This window comes from Cynocephalus volans, chromosome 2 (assembly GCF_027409185.1).
Source record: "Cynocephalus volans isolate mCynVol1 chromosome 2, mCynVol1.pri, whole genome shotgun sequence".
Classification (NCBI taxonomy): Eukaryota; Metazoa; Chordata; class Mammalia; order Dermoptera; family Cynocephalidae; genus Cynocephalus; species Cynocephalus volans.
The window spans coordinates 131841065-131860826 of NC_084461.1; the positions used below are offsets into that span (position 1 = coordinate 131841065).

General features: G+C 41.2%; 1 protein-coding gene across 1 annotated transcript in view; it reads right to left on the reverse strand.

Moving 5' to 3' along the window:
- SH3TC2 (SH3 domain and tetratricopeptide repeats 2) overlaps nucleotides 1-15861 on the reverse strand; it is a 57288-nt gene extending 41427 nt beyond the window's left edge. Inside the window, exons 1-3 of the mRNA XM_063088082.1 lie at nucleotides 15810-15861; nucleotides 6345-6443; nucleotides 2727-2854 (exon numbers count right to left, since the gene is read on the reverse strand). Coding sequence (XP_062944152.1) covers nucleotides 2727-2854; nucleotides 6345-6443; nucleotides 15810-15861 — 279 coding nt within the window. The remainder of the gene's footprint in view (nucleotides 1-2726; nucleotides 2855-6344; nucleotides 6444-15809) is intronic.
- Between the last annotated feature and the right edge of the window lie 3901 nt (nucleotides 15862-19762).

A 19762-nucleotide genomic window follows, 5' to 3' on the forward strand; every position in this document is an offset into this window, starting at 1 on the left:
AAAAAAGGAAGCAACCTAAATGTTCATCAATACAAAAATGATTAAAGCAGAGTACAGTTCATCTATATAGTGAAATATTATATCATGCAGTCATAAAAAAATGAAGAAGCTCTTTGTGTACTGATACAGTTACATAAATGAATAGCAGCAGCAACAAAAAGAAACCAGGTGTGGAACTATGTGCAGGATATGCTACCTTTTGTGTAGTAAAAAAAGAAAAAAGTATGGATGGGAGGGTGGAAGATGAGTCATGGAAGGCACCTTGGAAGCAAATTTGATTGTGAATCTATATCTAATTATTATTTTTATAAAGCTGCCAAACAAAAAACCAAAGCACACAAAAATAAAAATCATCCATAATCCCTTCTCCTGGAGAACATCAATGTTAATGCCTTCATGTATCAGCTTTGAATCTTTCTTCTTATACATAAGTTTCTGTGCAACTATTTTATGTAAAAAGAATCATATTTCATAAATTTTTTGCAATCTCTTTCATTACTAAACAATATTTTGTGAACCATCTCCCATGTCACTAAGTAGTCTGCATTATTTTTAATGGTTGCATATACCATTGTTATATTAATATAATTATTATTTCCTTGTGGTTTCTCATTTGAATTGTTTTAAATTTGTTAGCAAATTAAAACGGTACTGTGATAAACATCTTTATACCTAAATCTTTGTGCACATCCTTGATTCTTTTGACACAAGTAATTCCAGGATGTACAATTGGGAATGCAAGGATATGCACATTTTTAATCCTAAAATGCAGGTGCACAACTGCCCTCCAGAAAGGTTGTTCCAATTTATGTGCTCTCAAGCAGAGCGAGAAGAGGGCTGCAAGTCTTGTTTTCAATACCTGAAAAAACAGGCCTGACTTGGTTTTCCCCTAACTCTTTCTCTGTTGCTTGCCCAAGCCCCTGGAGCTGGCTATAACTAGAGATAGTCAGAGTCCCACCATCAAAGCCCAACCCCTGGAATGCTATCCTAAGGAAAACTTAGGGGAAGACGAAGAGGATAGAAGGATCCAAAGAAAGAGCATATAGTCAGCAAAGTCAGAACTCTGGGGTTCCTTGATATCAAACCTCAGAAGGCCCCAGATTCTTGGAGGATGTAGATCCTATAATCAGGGAAGAGTTTCTAGGTCAAAGTTGATTTATAGAGAATTTGCTACATACCAGGCACTTCACCAAGAGCTTTATGAGCAACACCTCATTTCACTCAAACAATAACCCTATGAAGAGAGCGCATTACAGTATTTAATCCATTTTAAGATGTACTTTTATTACATTTGGTCATATTTGAAATAAGCATGGCATCATACTTAGTTGGTAGCATTTGTTTTCTTTCTTGGAGGAACAAAAAATAGTGGTACATTTTATAATCAATAGCATCTTGGATTTAATAGACAATAGTATTATTCCTGTTTTACACTCAAATAGGCTAGGGTACAGAGAGGTTAAGTAACTTGTCCGAGGTCACCTGTGGCAAGTAAGCTATAGATCTCTGATTGGATCTCAGATCCAGCCCATTCCAGGCCTCAGCTTCAGCCACAACCTTGTCTGGCTTGAGCCTCAGCCTGGCAGGCCAGCTCTCTCAATCAAACCCTGCTCCTGACTAAACCAAAGGTGACTCAAATTAAAGGAAAAGCTATTGTACCAATTAGTGACCAGTTTCTCCAGGCTCCTGAATTCTGGAGCTTAAAAAACTAAACAATGTAAAGTGACATACTCTTCGCTACTACTTATGGAGTACATACCAATACCCAAGCACAATGCCAAACTCTCTAGACACTATCTCATTTTCTCCTCCTGAAAAACCAGTCACTATTTTTTTGCTGCCTGACAGATTTAGGGCACCTTTTTCTTTCAATTTCTACCAAGTTAATGCAGAGACTGTAAAAATAACTAGAACATATTCATTTATTATGTAAACAATATTCTCCTTCCCTCCACCTCTAGTTGCAACAACTTTTGTCCATTTCTGACTCTAGTTCTGCTAGTTAATCCCTCCTAAACTGTAAATAATTTTATAATGCTTTTCTTTCTTGGTTTAACACTTGAAGATATTATCTACCCACATTTAAAGGTGAGAAATTGGTTTATTTACTTATGATCTTTTCCTGTCATCATAATATTTGTGGTTATTGTTTTTTGATTGGCAATTTCGGTACTTTAAAAATATATGTATACTTAGTGGTTATCAGGGGCTGGGGATAAGGGATAATGGGAGTTATTGTTCAGCAGGTACAGAGTTTCAGTTAGGGAAGATGAAAAAGTTCTGGAGATGGACAGGTTGTGAATGTATTTAATATCATAGTGAATTGTACACTTCAAAATGATTAAAATGGAAAGTTTTATATTATACATAATCACATTTAAAAAACAACAAAAGTCAAAATTACCACATTAGTAAAAAAGTATATTTATGAGGTAGGTGTTATAAAGATTCCCATTCTACAGAGGTTAAGTAACTTGCAGACGGTTACAACAGTAGCAGATTTTAAACCAGGTTTTCTCTGATGCAGCAACTTTAGGTGGCCCCATGCTAAGTTCCTGCACATCTCTGTGAAGCAGAGAATGTGTACGTAATCATTCGCTCAGTCTGTCAGTCAGATGTTTTCTTGAGTGCCTACTGTGTTCTGGGCGCTGTCCTGGGTGCTAGGGATCCTGTAGCGAATGGACACAGCTGGTTCTCAGATTTTACCTGCTTCCTCTTAAGCTCACCTTAAACAGTGCGCGAACCTCCTGGTCCTCATTCTCCAGAGCCCAGAGCCGCCTCCGGGCGGCTTCCTGCAAGGGTGCATTTACACACTTCCTGGAGCGGCTCTTCACACAGAAGGAGAGGGTCAGATCTTCAAGAGAACGGAGCGAGATGGATCAGGATGTAAACGCAACAAAAAGGAAGTATTAGGTAAACCCCCAATGTTTCCTCTGCATGTTTATCTGAACCCTAAATTGGTGTCCTCATTAATTACAGATTAAAATAGTCTTAATGATCCTCTGAGCACCCCTTTAAACTGTCCTCCCCAGGGGGGAAAAATACTGAAGCCCAGGAGGGCTCTGGAATCCCAGAAGTTGAAGCACTCGAGCTGGTTATTTCTGCTTTGTACAAGGATATTTCTACACTGCCTGGCACCGATGTGATGGTGCTGACACAGAACTAGCTAGAACATATATTTCCTCCTGTGCATGATTTGTAAAAGTTTTGAGTCAATACTACTTTATCTGTGTTTAAGGAAATTTTATATGTCATATTTGTAATATGCAATAGACATTATATATTTTATGCATTGTGTGCCCATACACATACATTTTTCTCTAACCTGTTTCTTTTTAATAATGCATTCATTAATGTTTGTCAGCATCATTGGTTATTAAAGTCTATATTTTCTTCAAAATGCGTATTCATTTAACAAATACTTATTGAGAGTCTCCTATGAGCCACAAGCTGTTTTAGGTGCTGAGGACAAAGCAAAGAACAAGATAAAGATGGTTCCTGTTCTCATGGAGCTTGTATTCTACCTGGCAAATAAAATTCATGAACACAATAGTTTCAGATAGAGAAAAGTGGTATGAAAAAAATGTAATAGGGTCAAGAGTGATGAGGGTGAGGTATGCCTTTGAACTAAGTTGTCAAGAAAGGCCACGCTGAGGGGGTCATCTTATAATTCTTTTTGCAATGGGTCTTTTTTAGACAATAAGTAGTAATCCCATTAATAATTATCCAATCAAATCAACCAAAAAGGCATTGTAATGGGTAATTACAGAAGTCTCTCTTCCAGTCTTAACTTGCCAGGACCTTTGCAAATCCTGAGCATTTTAGAGACTGCCCCTATCATGACACAAGGCAGCACTGGACTCCTACCTTTGAAAGGCCTGAAGAAGTCCTGAAAAGGCTATGGCTGCAGATCAGCTCCTATATGACATGCCCAAATGGCCTGACTCTGATGTGAAGTTGGGGTAGACGTTTGTTCCACTCAGCTCCTCCCCGGCCTGTGTTCCAATCTCATCCAACACCCCCATCTTCAGCAGCCCCTGTCCAGCCCTGCATCTGGCAGCCTCACTGCACACTGATCTCTAGGAGGGTATGCAGCACAAAGATGAAGCCCAGGGAGGGGTCACACAGACTCAGGCTCAAGGTGTGGCATGGCCCCTCAGTAACTGCAGACTCTGAAAAATTAATTGTCTCTGTGTGCTTGACTTTTCCCATTAGCAAAATGGCTTTTATAGTACCTCTCCCACAAAGTATCTAAGAGGCTTTCTAAATGAGATTATGCATATAAGCCTTTTTGCTCAGTGCCTAGTACATAATAAATGTTCAATAAACACATTAAGCATTAGCTTTTGCCTCCCACACCCACCCCAATACTCCAGCAATTACTGCTTGTGGCTGCCCTTATCTGGTCATGATGATTAACCGTGACAATAACTGATTCTGGAATTCCTTTCCACCAAATCCCATCTCTCAAATCCTTCCAAAGCCTGATCCAAACCTCCCTCTAGAATCTCTCTCCCCGAATATCCCCTGCTGAATGAGAGCACCTCCAGTATGAATCTCCTTGCCAAGCATGTGAATCCATGTGTATGGAATGCAAAAGACCTGGACTTAAATAAACAAACTGCTTTTGAGATCCCAGCAGTGAGTGGTAATACTTAGAACAGAACCTCTGGGCCCATGGTGGGGTCATACAGTGCCCTCTGCATCACCAGAGCAGAGACTAAATCAGGATCACTCCAGTTTTAGTGTGAAGTGTATTGTATCATATTTTAATCCTCTGGAAGCCAGTCCCATAATCATGATAATGTATCTGATTGATTGTGGCTGCAACTGTTCTGCATAAAGGAGAAACTGTGCAGTTAGAGCCGAGTGTCCCCTTCTCACTCTGTAACCTTCCTAGGAACAGCATCCTGGTGGAAAATGCTGAAAGATGGATGAGTTCAGCCTGTGGTCGGTTCTGTCTCACCTACAGATACCCTCCTTTCAGTAGCCTTCAAGCATTGATAAAGCAAAATGCTGACTCCACTGCACTCATGAAACAACAGATGGTAATGCATGCTTGTTCAGGGATGGGCCAAGCTGAGAGACAGATAAACAGATTGCCACAATACCAAGAAACAGGGGGCAAGGTTTTTCTCATTGTCAGCCAAATAGTTTGACAGAATTTAAAATTAAGAAAAGAAAGAACTGGGTATGACATTTATACAATATCTATTTACATGATTTATATTCTTAAAAACATTTATAATGTAAATCTTTTTTTCACCAATCTATATTTTGTATCCCATAGAGAAGTACATTTTTGGAGGCACTATGGAGTATCACGGTTATGAACAAGGAATGGGGTTTTCACCTCCTCCTCAACATGCATCAACTCCATGATAGTGAAGTCATTTCCTTCACTGAGATTGTTTCCCATCTGCTAAGAAGGGATTTGGTGTCTCCACCTAGAAGCGAGCATGTGAGAATTAGATTATGTGAGGATCGCCTGGCATATGATTTGCCCTCAAAAATGTTCCCTCCTACTGTACAACAGAAATCAAGTCTTCTGTAAGATTGTCCTCAGAGTTTCTGGTACAGGGTTCAGCCCAGGTGTAGCTTTCTCTGATGACAGCTTTCTCTTTCGGGCTTCTTTGAGGTCTTGTAAAGGGGACCTCGTGAGAGATGTGTATTGAGAATAAGATTTTTTTTTCTAATTAATTTCTAAATCTTTTTCTGCTTCTGAAAGATTCATATAGATGCCCTTCTGCTCAGCCAATCTCACCCCACAATATTCAACCCTTCATTCTCATATTTATTTATTTATTTAACAAATCTTTATTCAGAACCTACTACATATAAGATACTGTGTTAGGTATTATATAGAATATAAACATGACCTTTACATATCCATTCAATGATTCATGTATTTATTTATCAAATGTTTTCTGAGCACCAACTATGTACAAACAACTCTTTGAGGTACCACGATGAACACATGATTATTTTTTAAAAATTATCTCTGCTCCCTCTGCCAGCACCTTAAAAACTAATCAATGATATACTTTCTTTAACACAGCCAGCAAATATGTATGGAGCTCCTAATATGTGTCAGACTGTGAAGGGCTTTGAGTGCCAGCCTGAGAAGTTTTAAATTAACCTTACAGGTAATGGAGAGTAATGGAAGATTTGTGAGCAAGTGAATGCCATAGCCAAAGTCATGCTTACAAAGAGGTATTTAGTGGTGGCACCTGGGAATAGGAAGAGGGAGGAAGTGATCAGATGGGAGAGATAAGGCGGTTATTGCAATACTCTACATGGAAAGTATTTTTTAAAAATAGGGCTCATCTTTGTGATTTAGATACCTGTTGTCATGTTCCGTGGCAGAAAACATTTTTCCTTATATTCAGTTGCGGATAGACACTCACTCAATATGGTTGGATCCTTGGAAGAAGTTCCTTTACCTGGAGAAGATAAAATGAAATTATGAATATGAAAAATGAAATAATGTAATTGCTTACACTATTTCTGAGAATGTAAGCAAATTATAGCCAAGGACTGCAATCCTCTGTCAAGTGACAGTTTTTCTCCAGTACTGGTGGCATGGAAGAATTTTAACTATTATCACTATTGCCTTATAATTATTATACTATCAAATCAAAGAACTGTCATATATGCTGTCTCAATCCTGCAGCAGCCTCAGTGTCCCCATTTATTAAAAAGACAGTTCCCTCGCCACAGGTCAGACCGAGTGCCATGGCTTAGTACACTGAAGGAACTCAATGTACATTGAGTCTGTGCAGATTGTTATGGAACTGACTGCTACAATGTTCAAAGTCAGTGAGTGGATAACGGGGGGCCAGAGTAGAGTGAGGGAGAGTGGCACGATTAGAGAGATGACTGGGCGTAGCAGTAATGGCCTTGAAATGTGTGGTTTTCCCCAGGCTGTCCTATCAGCCCACTAAACAGGGTCCTGTCTGGGACCTCTCTCCTCCCAGCTCTCCAAAAAGTTCATGTCTTTACAGCTGTAGAAGTGGAGAGAATTGGAGAAGAAAGATCAAGACAGGGCTGGGGAGGAGGTTATTTTGATGGCAGAGAGTTGAAAAGAGAGAAGAGAGTGCAGCTATAAAGCATTAAGGAACTACATATAAAAGAACAGAGGGGAATCTCACCAGTATTGTTATAGAATGTGTGTTTCCTTCATGGTATTCTCAAAATACAGCAAGGGAACTCAAGTACTTAACACATTAATTTTGATTGCTGGACTCCATCCTTTTGACTGCGAAACTCAAGGACTATCTCATGGGGTCAGAATATTATAAGCATTAACTGGTCCTGGAAAGAAGGGCTGCGAATCTTGGCTTAACCACTGTTTATTTGTGAGTCACTCATTTAATCCTCCCAGTTTCTTGTAAAATTGTGGATCAAGGTCAAGCAGGCCTACCAGGTTTTGCATCCTGGACCTGTGCTCCTAATGACACAGCCCAAGAGTGCACCAGGGATGGAGCAGTCACACACATTGTTGGTTAGTGCCGACCCTGAGTTCTCATATTGCTACCAAGAGCCCTTGTCTCCATTCTGTGGCTATGCAGAGAGATTTTGACACCCAAGTGGAGGACCTTCCATTTTTTCATAGCAGGAGCAGTTAGCACTGTTTTGGGTGAAATACAGAGAGAAGAAATGGTTTTCAGCTTGAATAGGCAGAAGGAGAGGTCCATCAACTCACAGTTCTTCATCCAGTAAATCATGTTAGCTGCTCAGTGCTGAAGCCTAAGTAGCTTACTTGGAAATCTGGCAGTAATGAGCTATCGTTGAACAAGATCACTCTGTTGTTCTGTCCCGAGGAACCAAATACTACTGCAGCAAAAAAGCACTGGCTTGGGAATCATGAGATATGAGAATGAGCACAAATCCGATTCTCCCATACTCTAGTTAAATGACTGTGGGCAAGACACTTCCCCTGTCCATTTTTTGAGATTTCACTTTCCCCATTTATAAATGAAGGAATGATCTAAATTAGTGGTACTGAACCCAGACTGCCTATTTGAATCACCCAAGTTGTTTTTAACAAATACCAATGCCTAAGCTTCATACCCAGAGATTCTGATTTTTGTGGTCCATAGCTCAGCCACAGATTTTTTGTTTGTTTGTTTGTTTGTTTGTTAAATGATTCTAATTTGAGCCAGTGTTGAGAACCACATGTCTGGATTGATGCTTCTAGAACTTTAATGTCTGTATGAATCACCTGGGGATACTGATAAAATGCAGTTTCTGCTTCCGTAGTTGAAAGCTGAGGTTTTGCATTTCTAACATGTTGCCAGGTGACGCTTAGACCACTGGTCCCAGGACCACCCTTGGAGTGACAGCCTGCTTCTCCACCCTAAGATAAAGCTGGACCATAGACTATAGCAAACTCACCAACATTGTTTTGTTTTGGGGTTTTTTTTTCACCCACACAATGAGTTTTTAGTTTGAATTGCTTGACATCATTTAGAAATAGGAATATTTCTAAGGTGCTTCAGTTTGCTTTGAAACTTGGAAGATCTGTAGCCCAAGGCCCTCATTTTCACATGGCAACAGTCATCAGGGGCTGAGTGGTTGCTGTCCTTCCACAGGATATTTATGTTAAACCATGTCCAGCCACCATGGTCCCCAACCTGTCCACTCACTCATTTATATCTGGCTTTGGCAAGTTTGAGAGTATGTCCCTATCATAGGACTCCGTAAGAAGAGACAATGGCCTGAGGATGAGAGCTTGTGAGATGAGCCCACCTTGAAGAAGGGAAGTCCAGAATGGTGACCCTGGCTTCGGGTGGAGGGTGCATAGCTTTTAAAGGACATGTAAGGTTTAGAGCAAAAATTCACAGAGCTTTGCAAAATGTGATCTGTGGACTCCACATCAGAATTACTTAGGTACTTATTTCTTAAAAAGATGTCTGTGCCAAAAAAAAAAAAAAAAACTTGTAGAAAATATGGAAGAATATCTGCATGCTTTGAGGTTGCCAGTGATTTCCTAAACAGGATGGAAAAAGCACTACCCTCAAAAGAAATAATGAATAAATTGTAATACATTAAAATAAGCTCTGTTAATCAAAAGATGCAATTAAGAGAGTGAAAAGCAAGCTACAGAGCAGAAGAAAGTACTGACAATATGTATAGTCATCAAAGAACCCAAACCTAATATATATAAGGAATGCTAAAAATCTTTAAGAACTAGGTAGGCAGCCCACTAGAAAAATGCACAAAATGCTTCCAAAGGCATTTCACAAAAGACAATACCCAGTCAATAAATACATGAAAATTCACTCAATCTCATGAAAATTAAAACCACAATAGAATACCACCACACAGACTGGCTAAAATGAAAACGAGAGATAAAGCCAAGTGCTTGTAAGGATAGAGGGAAACTGGAACTCCCATATAGCAAGTGTGAGAATAAACTTTGAAAATTTTCTCTTTGGAAAACTGACAGTCTCAATTCAAGCTGAAAATATGCATATAGTAACACTCAGCAATTCCACTTCTACATATATACCCTAAAGAACTCATACATATGTTCACCAAAAGACATTAACTAAAATATTCGAAGCAGTACTATTCATAACAGCCAAAACCTGGCAACAACTCAAATGTCCATTTACACTAGAATGGATAAGTAAATGAAGGTATGTATAATTAAATCTAATACAGCAATGAGAATAGTGAATTACAACCTCACAAAACAACATAGATGGGTATGCTCACTTTGTAAAAATTCAGCAAGCTGTACACATGATTTCATGTACAATTCTGTGTGAATGGTAAATTTTAATTAAAAGGCTAATTTAAAAATATTCCTGAAGCCATTCTCTACCTATTGTACCTTGGGATGTACAGGGGTGGAGTCTAGATTATTATTTGGGTTTTTTTTTATTGATTATATATATGTGTGGGGTACAGAATCAAATAACAATACATGTGTACAGCATGTGGTGATCAAATCAGGATAATTAGTATGCTCATGTTTACAAAACATAATCAAGATTAGTGCATTTTTAATTAGTGCCTTGGATATTTCTAATGATCTCTAGAGTGTGAGAATCTTCAAGCCAATTCACCTAAGGCTGCAGGACCCATGAGCCAGAAGGGCAGCTCTGTGAGAAACAATAAGGAAGCTAGAAAATTAGAGTAAGTTCTATAATAGGAAGAACAGGTAAGAGTTGCACAGGGATTTACAGTTTACAGAGCTCTTTCACACATGGAGTTGTATTTCAACGTGAAAGTACTTGAAGTCTTGAGCTAGGCCTTGAAAAAGACCCAGAGAAAATTCAAGGCAAAAAACAACAACAACCAAAAAAACCCCTATCATATAGAATGAAGTGCCTTAGGAAAAATATGGTTTTTTTAATGATTAAATGAAAATAAATCAAAAGTTCTATGGTGATTATTGCTGAGTTATTTTTTTTAATCATGCTTTCTATATTTTTCCCTACTTTAGAAATATTCCACTTTCCAAACATTCTGTAAGGACATGAATTTGCTTTCTAAAACTGAAGGCAGATGGAGAAGTGGCTAAGAACAAGTAACAATCAGACAGTCCTGGACCCAAACCCTGGCTTCATCATTAGCCATGTGATCCATGTCACTGCAGTCTATGTAGCTCATGTGGGGCTGATTCCATCCCTAGCTCCAAAAGTAGGCACATGACACAGATACAAGCCAATTAGGTTATGCTGTGCCATGGCCACATGACCAAAGTTAAGTCAATGAGAATTAGCCCTAGGACTCTAATCAACACTCTTAGAGAAGAGAAAATTTCTTTCCACTGCACCTGTAGCTGTGAATATGACAACCTTGAGTTGTGGGGCCCACCACAAGGAGAAAGCATGCCTGAGGTTGAGGCTAATCCAGTACAAACAGAGCTTAGGGAAAACAGCTTCCTGATAACATCATTTGAATATCTCGATCCAGCCACACCTGAAGCAAAAATCCCTGGACTTCCATTTATGAATCAATAAATTACTTTTGATATAAGCTTCTTTCATTCTTAGTATTGATCAAAAAGCGTTACTAACGCTCAATTCAAAAAAAAAAAAATTGAGATTTATTTTTAAATTGTCAAACTAGTTTCCAAAGTGACTGTACCACTTTTTATTCCCACCAGCAACATATGAGAATTCCAGTTGCTCCACATCCTCATCAACACTTGATATTATCAGTCTTTTTCATTTAAGCCATTCTAGTAGGTATGCAGTTTTATCTTGTTTTTTCAATTTGTGTTTCCCTAATAGCTAATGATGTTAATGCATTTTTTCATGTGCTTATTTGCCATTTGTATATTTTCCATATAGAAGTGTCTATACAAACATTTTGCACAGTTTTTGTTGGGTTATTTATCTTCTCATTATTGATTTGTAAGAGTTTTTTATGCTTTAGGTATAAGTATCAGACATGTATTTTGCAAATATTGTTCCCCAGTCCATGGCTTCCTTTTTATTTTCTTGGCAGATTTATATGGGTGGGAGGAAAACAGGATTACCAGTAAAGAGATCGGTGGGATAGACAAGAATGAGCTTTGTATGCACATGAGATGATAGAAACCAGCCTGTACATACTGGAGAGGTGGGTGGTTGTGGAATTAAATTGGTAAGTATGGTAGGGTAGGATGGGGGGCACTTTAAGGCAGGCAGAGGTGTTTAGAATAGATACAATAAGCAATGGGGAGCCGTGAAACATTCTTAAGCATGGGAGTGGCATTAGTAAAAGTGAAAATTCTACTTGGAGTGGCATAGGAAGGACAGAAAGAGGGAAGCACGGGAGGCAGAGACACAGCTTAAAACCTGATTTGGAAATCCAGGGGTGTGAGTGTGAGAATGTGGACACAATCTTGGCAATGAGAAGTTAGGGAAGAGAGTGATTGGCAAAGTAAAAGTAAGAGAATAGAAGGCATCTTGTCATATTGAATATGAGGGATAAAGATGGGGAAGAGGCAATAATTACAGAAAATCAACATTGGAAGGGATTTAAGATGTCACTTAGTTCCACTCATAATTTTACTGTTGAGAAACTAAGGCCCAGAGAGTAGTAGTAATTTTACCAAAATCACATAGCAAGTTAGCAACAGAGTCAGAGGTCATCCAAAGCATTGCGTGCAGACGTTGCTGTTTCTACTACAATAAACCTAACCTCAGAAATCCAAAGTCTACGGTCTCACCTCTGATCAGGGAAACATCTCACACACAGCAACTTACTGGAAATGAGAATTCACTCCCATTTCTCCTCTCTCAGCCTCTCTCTGCTCCTGCACACCCACCACCACCCCAAACTTTAAGAAGAAAACTAAAGAGCAAACATTTTCCTGCATGCTTTTTTCCTCCACCCACATACTTTTTTCTTTTTTGACCCAACAAGCATACCATCAGCAGTTTTTATGATGTAAATCCTCATTCTTCTTGCTGGGACAAATACCATATCAGAACCACAGCTACATCTATCCACATGAATATATCTCAGATCATAATGTTGAGGGTAAAAAAGCAAATTGCATAGTGATAGGATTTTGTTTACATTTAAAAATCTGCAAAACAATTATTTGCAATGATTTTGGGTACATGAATATGTAGTAAAAGCACAAAATCACTGAATTCAGGAAAGTGATTAACTTTGTGGAGAGAGAGGAGAATGAGACTGGAAAGAGCTATCCAGGGGACACCAATTTTATCTGTAATGTTTTATTTCTTCAAAAAGTAAGTGAAAGAAATAAAGACATCCTGAAGCTGAGATAGGATAAAGTAGAAATTCACTAAAGCTGGATTACTATTCTAATATTCTCTATTATAGATACGTTCAAAATGCCTCACAAGTCCTTTAAAATTCAAAAGTGAAGCATCATTTACTATTGTCAGCACTCACCCCCAATCTATTATTATGCTAATGATTCACATTTACCAAAAGGGTCGAGAGGAAAGTTACAAACACCAGTGTTCAATGTAAGCGATGTGTCTCTGCCACATCTCTGTTTAAGGGTGTTGGTTTGCCAGATTTCTTCAAAAGATGACTAAGATGAAGAAAAAGTGTTAGACGCTTTAGACCAGTGAACTTTGACATGACTTTCATTGTAGTCTAAAGTGAGCAACTGCAGTTTATTAAACAATACGAAGAAACTCAAAGGGTCGTGGAAGTCAGAAATGATGGCAATTGACCAAAAACACATCCTCTCACCATGTGCAGTAGGGAGCTTCCTGTGAGCAAATGAGAAGCATTGCAGGAGCAGATTCTGCAGGCAGAGCTGGGAAGGCAGCTCGACTGGGGACGTCAGAGCCAGTATTCACGACTGAATTGCATGCAGCAAACCAGCCAGCTGCCCAGTTCTCAGTGCTATCAGAGCCTTCCCCTTGCTTGCCTCTCCCACCCCAAGGACACCCTGTTTAGTCCTCACTGTCAACTCCCACGTCAACAGATACAGTGACAGAAACAGTCAAAGAAAAATGAACAATGACTCCTCCAGTGGAGTCAAGAATTAGGAAGAAAGGATATTAGCTAACAATATCCTTAGTGGTCCATATAAGCTAACAATAAGAAAAGCCCATAACTACTGAGGGGTTACCAGAAGCCAGACCCTGTGCTAAATCCATGAGATGAATAATTCCATTGAACCCTCACAAAAGTTCCATGTGACAGGTGCTACCATTAGATTCACTTTACAGCCAGGAAAACTGAGGGTCAAATATACAAGACTAGCCCAAGGTCATAAAACTATTAAGTTGCTCCAGGAAGTGTCTCATACTTTGCTCCATTTCTCTAGGATAAATAGGGGACTATAGAATGGGGATGTTTATATCAGCTGGCCTCATACCTACAACACCCATATCAACCTCCCTAGGGAAAAGCCCTGACAAGTATGGATAAAAATATGGCAAATGGCATGAAAAGCCTCGTTATAAATAAACAGCAGGCTGACTCAGTGAAAAAGTGAATCCAGGGTGCCAACTAGTTATCAAGGGCAAAAAATAGGTGAAAGAATAAAATAATTGAATGACAGTGTCATACGAATTTTGAGAATGCCTTCTTCAATATTGGTTTCTCTGTTTTGAGCTGCAGAAATCTATTCTACGTGAAATCTTTGGCTGAAGGACAGAAGGTCAAACAGAGGCAGAGGTGCTCCAGCTGAAGCTGGGGGTCAGGGGACAGCACCAGAGCTCCCTGAGACACCTCCACACAGCCATTTATACCCCCTGAATTTTATAGATGACTAAATGGAGGCCCAGAGAGAACGTGATATGCTAGGGTCATAGAAACATAATTAACAATGGCTAACATTCCTCGCGCTTAATTGACTGTGTACCAGGCTGTTTTAAGTGTTTTACATATAGACTTATTCCCTTATGAGGAAGGCATACTTATTTCATGAAATCTACAGATGAGGATACTAAAACACTGAGAGGTTATGTAAATTGCTCAAGGCAAGTAAAAGAACCAATGTCAAACACAGACACTTTGGTCTCAAAGACTGGGTAGTTAACTACGATGACACTGCCTAACCCAAGGTAGACTGGGTCAGATCTAGAATCCAGGTCCTGACTTCCATGTCAGAGATCCCATCTGTCCCCTACCCTATGCTATGTCTGCTCTCATGGGGTAAAATGACAACAGAATTTAGGGGGAGGGTCTGAAAATTTACAAATCTCACAAATCTGGAGAAGCAGAATGTTTCATAGCTAAGGTCATGTCTTTTGTGCCAAGAGCATTGTTTGGGGTTTGTTTGCTTATAGTTTTAGGTCCAAAGGTACACCTTGTCTGGGAGACACTCCCTGCTGTAGGTGCCAGTGTGCCTAGGCTGGGACTTTGAGAAGAGGAAGCAAAATATGGCTGCTTCAGATTCACTTTAATGACCTCAAGTACCTTCTACAAGCCCAGGTCAAAACTCTATAATAGAAAGTCATCTGTCAGAGAGTAGAAAGCTCTTAGTCAAGGGGCGCTCCTTGGCTCCTTGCTCAGGTGGTGGTGATCCAGGATGACACAGAATCCTAACAAGAGTTAGGAATAATTCCTTGAAATAATGCTCCTATATCTCACAAGTGAGTCCCCAACCTCCCAATCCACCCCCACCTTCCCCCAAAGCCACCACTCATCCTGAAAAACGCCATACAAGAAACCACAGTGTTTCACCTTGGTTCTTTTCTGAAAAGAGGCAAGGAGCTTGTATTAGGGTGACCAACCATCCTGGGTTGCCTGGGACTGTCCAGGTTTTAGTACCGACTGCATCCCAGGAAAGCCCTCTGTCCCAGGCAACCCAGGACAGTTGGTCACCCTATGTCAAGTCTCAGATGACTTGACAGCTTTTTAGAGCCATAGCGCTCATGGCTTCAACCTGACATACCAAAAAAAATTGTACTGCAAAAGGTAGGAGGCAGGAAACTGCCTGTTTTTCTCCAATAATAGCAACTCTGATGAAAATAGGACTGAGTGACCAAGGCCAAGCTGATGACTACCCATAGGCCACAAAGGACTCACTGCCTGAACTGCCTTCCTGTTCCAGGGACTCCTGGGAAGAAAGGAAGGAAGGGGTTAGTCACACCCTGGGAGCGGTGGCCAAGAACAGCACTCACTCCTCGGCAGAGCAAGCTCCAAGTCTCTTTCTTTAAGGAAAAGTAGATGCTTCCCAGGCTTCACTCCCTTTTCATAAAGCCGGAATGACAAATACTGAACTAGGGAGGGAGGAGAGGCAGCTGGAAAGCACAACCATCTCCCCATCTTTGGAAGAGCAGCTTCCGCAACCCAGCAGGTCCCTGAGCTTTCGCTGGACCAACCACCTCACCCAAGCCAGAGGCCAGGCCCCCTGGGAAACTCACCTGGGGCACAGGACAGACTTCGCTCCCCGGGGATGCAGAAGCAGCCACCCATATGTGCACCATCCTCCCCAGGCCAAGGCCCCTGGGAACACCGGTCAGAAGAGTGCTGGGAGGGGACTGCCTCCCAACAGTGTCCCTCCTCCCGCCTCCTCCCTGGCACACGAGGGACCAAGACCCAGCTCAATGCACAATGCAGCCTTTGATATCCCTGTGCGGCAGGAGGAGGCCCAGGCAGGGTGGGAGGGGCAGCCCAGCCTTCAGGCCAGAGAGTCCTTGCACTGTCAGGCCTCTGCCTCTCTGTACATTGCTTCATGCCTGTCAGGCTGTGGCACATTCCTCGCATTCTAGGATTGAGATACACAGTTTGGTTCTTGTAGGGGCGGCCAGGGCAGGGAAGGAGGCCAGAGAGCCTCCCAGGAATCAAGACTGCTGTTCTTGCTCCCTCCCTGACTGGCTGGGCCCACACTGACTCGCCTGCCACCCTTGGAAAGTGACTCCAGCCAGCTTCTCTCTGCAATCCCTTCTCCTGGCTGTCTGACACAGCTGGAGCTGTGGATGCAGCATCTAACCTCAGCCCCAGCAGCGTCCATGGGTCAGCTACTCACTAGGGAATGTGCAGACTCCAGCCCTGGCTCCCAAAGTATTGGTGGGAAGGAATCCAGGAGATCTCCTGATGTCACCAACATTCTACAGGTGAGGAGATGGAGGACCACGTACGTTAAAGGGTGGGAAGAGGTTGGTCAACAGTTAGATAGGAGGAATAAGTTCTGGTGTTTAATTAATTGCACAATAGGGTGACAGTAGATAACAATTATGCATTGTATGTTTCAAAATATTTAGAAGAGAGGATTTTGAATGTTCTCACTACAAAGAAGTGATACACATTTGAGGTAATGAGTATGCTAATTTACCAGATTTGATCATTGCACAAAGTATAAATGTATCAAAACATCACACACTGTACCCCATAAATATGTTACAATTATTATGTGTCAATTAAAATAAAATAAAACTTTAAAAAAATACATTAGAGTTACAAGTGTGTATGAAAAACTGGTCCTGCCAGACTAACCTCTTTTCTGTTTCAAATAGGCAGCGCAGCAAGGGAATGTAGTTGACACTGTGTGGCTGGACTTCAGAAAACCTCCCATGAGATCTTGCAAAGGAGATAGAGAAATATGGCTTAATGCAAATGAGGCTGGACAGAGGCATGGCTGATCTACTAACCAAGCTCAAGAATCACTGATCACTCAGTGTCTCCTGCATGCCCAGAGCAAAGGTCCATGGGGAGTGGTCCAGAGACAAGGAGGTGCAGGCCAAGAGGAGGCAGGGTCCTGACGGGCCTGTGTTGGAGACTACTGAGAAGCTGAACGTGAGAACAGTCCCACAAACATTTTTCAAGGAGGGCAGTGGCCTGATCAAGATTATATTCTGGGAGGAGCACTGGGGCAAGAATGTGAAGGATGGCCTAGGCATCGGTTGCACCTGAGTGGTCAGGAGTGTCCACTGTACACACCCATTCATTGACCCCAGGTGACAGATCTCGAGCACTCTGAAGTCCAGCTTCAGTTTCAATGCTGACTCATCTTGAGTCTCAGTTACTGTATGTTTGCTACAGGCCAGGCACTTATCATGTTACTTTATTTAAATCCCATAACAGCCCCATAATGGAGGCATTATCATTTTATTTTGTAAGTGAAGAAATGGATGAAGAGGGGTGTATAACTTGTCCATGGGCCCCCATTTAAGAATGTCAGATTCAGGGCTTGAGCCAGGTCTACTTGATTCCGCAGCCCAGAGCATTGCCTTTCTGATATATGGACTCCTTCCATGATTACTAGGACATGCAATGAGGAAGGACTAGGTGATCTGATAGTGAAACCTCTGGGGCCAACTGACCACTGTGGAAGGCTCAGGAGAGGAGGGCTGGGGTGGGAGCAGGGGGTTCAGGGGGGACAGTGTCTCTCTGATCACACTGCCTCCATGGAGGACGTTTTCTCTATGCATATCTATTTAAAGTATGTGCTTCCCATAATGTGTCCCATGCCCCTCCCCTCACCAGAGCAGTGTTTTGAGTATGAATTGCATGTTTTCTTGGGCCCTAGATGACAGGCCAAGTGTTGCTTTAGAAAGCAGCCTCCCAGAACTCTGGGAGGCAGGCGGGAACCCGACTGTGAAGAGGAACCTATGGCCTAACCTGCACGTGCCAACAGGAGCTCGGGCTTATCTCTTCTCCTTCTCTTGTCTGCACAGCATTCTTAAAAAGGTACGGCAACAATCAGAAACTATATATGATCAAGACCAACTTTCGGAAGGATCCCGGGCCATCTGTCATAGATGACACCCTGAGGCAGTTGGCTGAGACACACTTTGGCAAATCTGAAATGAATAGTCCATTCTAGATAAAGTCATTTCTTCTTTTGAGATACAAGAAAATAGTGCTGCTCTGCTCATGGGTAGCTCAGATGAATTTATCAGAACAAGCAGATTTCTAGGCAGAGACAGCAGCAGGGGCAAAGACTCCGAGGCTGGAACCTGCTTGGAGTGTTAGACGAAGAGCATGTGTAGCTGGAGTCTAGTGAGGCTGGGGAAGATATAAAGATGAGATCAGAGAAAGCAGCAGGAGGCCAAATAGCGTAGGCCCTTAAATGCCATCTACAGACTTCAGCTTTCACTCTAAATGAGATGGAGCCAATGGAGGACACTAAAGAGAGGAGTAACGTGGTTGACTTATGGTTTTAAAGAGTTACGTGGCTGCTCCATGAAAAACTGGGATTCCAGGTATGCAGCAATTATAACATCCAGCAGAGAGACAATTAGGGCTTGAGCCAGTGTGATATCAGAGGAAGTGATGAAAAAGGCTTAGGTATTAGAAATATTTTGAAAGACTAGTATATTAATCAAGATTCTCCAGAGAAACAGAACCATGGGAGATGAGAGAGAGGAGAGATTTTAAGAAATTGGCTCATGTAACTGTGGGGATTGCCAAACCCAAAATCCACAGGGCAGGCCAGCAAGCTAGAGACTCAGGTAAAGAGCTGATATTGCAGTTTTGAGTCTGAATTCCACAGGGGAGCAGGTTAGAAACTCAGAGTTTCCACATTGTGGTCTTGAGAAGGATTCCTTCTTCTTTAGAAAACTTTAGCCTTTGCTTTTAAGGCCTCCAGCTGATTGAATGAGGTCCACCCACATTATGGAGGGTAATCTACTTGATTCAAAGTCTACTGGTTTAAATGTTAATCACATCTAAAAAAAATACCTTCACAGCAACATTTATTCAGGTGTTTGACCAAACAGCTGGGCCCCGTGGCCTAGCCAAGTTGACACATAAAATTAACCATCACAAAGAGCCACAAGGCTGTATTGAATGCATTCAATATGTGAAGGAAAAAAATTCAATCAAGGGTAGTTCTAAGTTATTTTACCTGAACAATTGGAATAATGAATTTGATATTTATTGAGATATTGAATGCTGGGAGAGGAGAATATTTGTGAATTAAAACCAGGAGTTTGGTTTTATACATGTGAAGCTTAAGAGTCCTTTAATACATTCAAGCAGAGACAAATGAAGGAGCCTGAAGTTCAGGGGGAACTTACAAGCTGAAGGTAAATATTTGGGAGTTGTCAGTGTATAGAAGGTATTTATTTAAAGTCACAAGATTGGTTGAGATCTCCTAGGGAGTGAGAGGAGGGTAGAACATAGAGGATATGTCAAGATTGAACCCTGCGAACACACCACTTTTCATAGGAATAAGAGAGGAGGAAAAACCAGCAAAAGAGGCTGAGAAAGAGTGGGCAGTGAGAGAATCAGGAGAGTGTGCTGGTGCACAGTTCATGGGAAGAAAGTGTCGCAAGAACAGGAGGCGATCGACTGTGTCAATGCTGCTGATGAGTAAGATATGGACAGAGAACTTACTCCTGGACATCAGGGTGGAACAGTGGGATAAATCCTT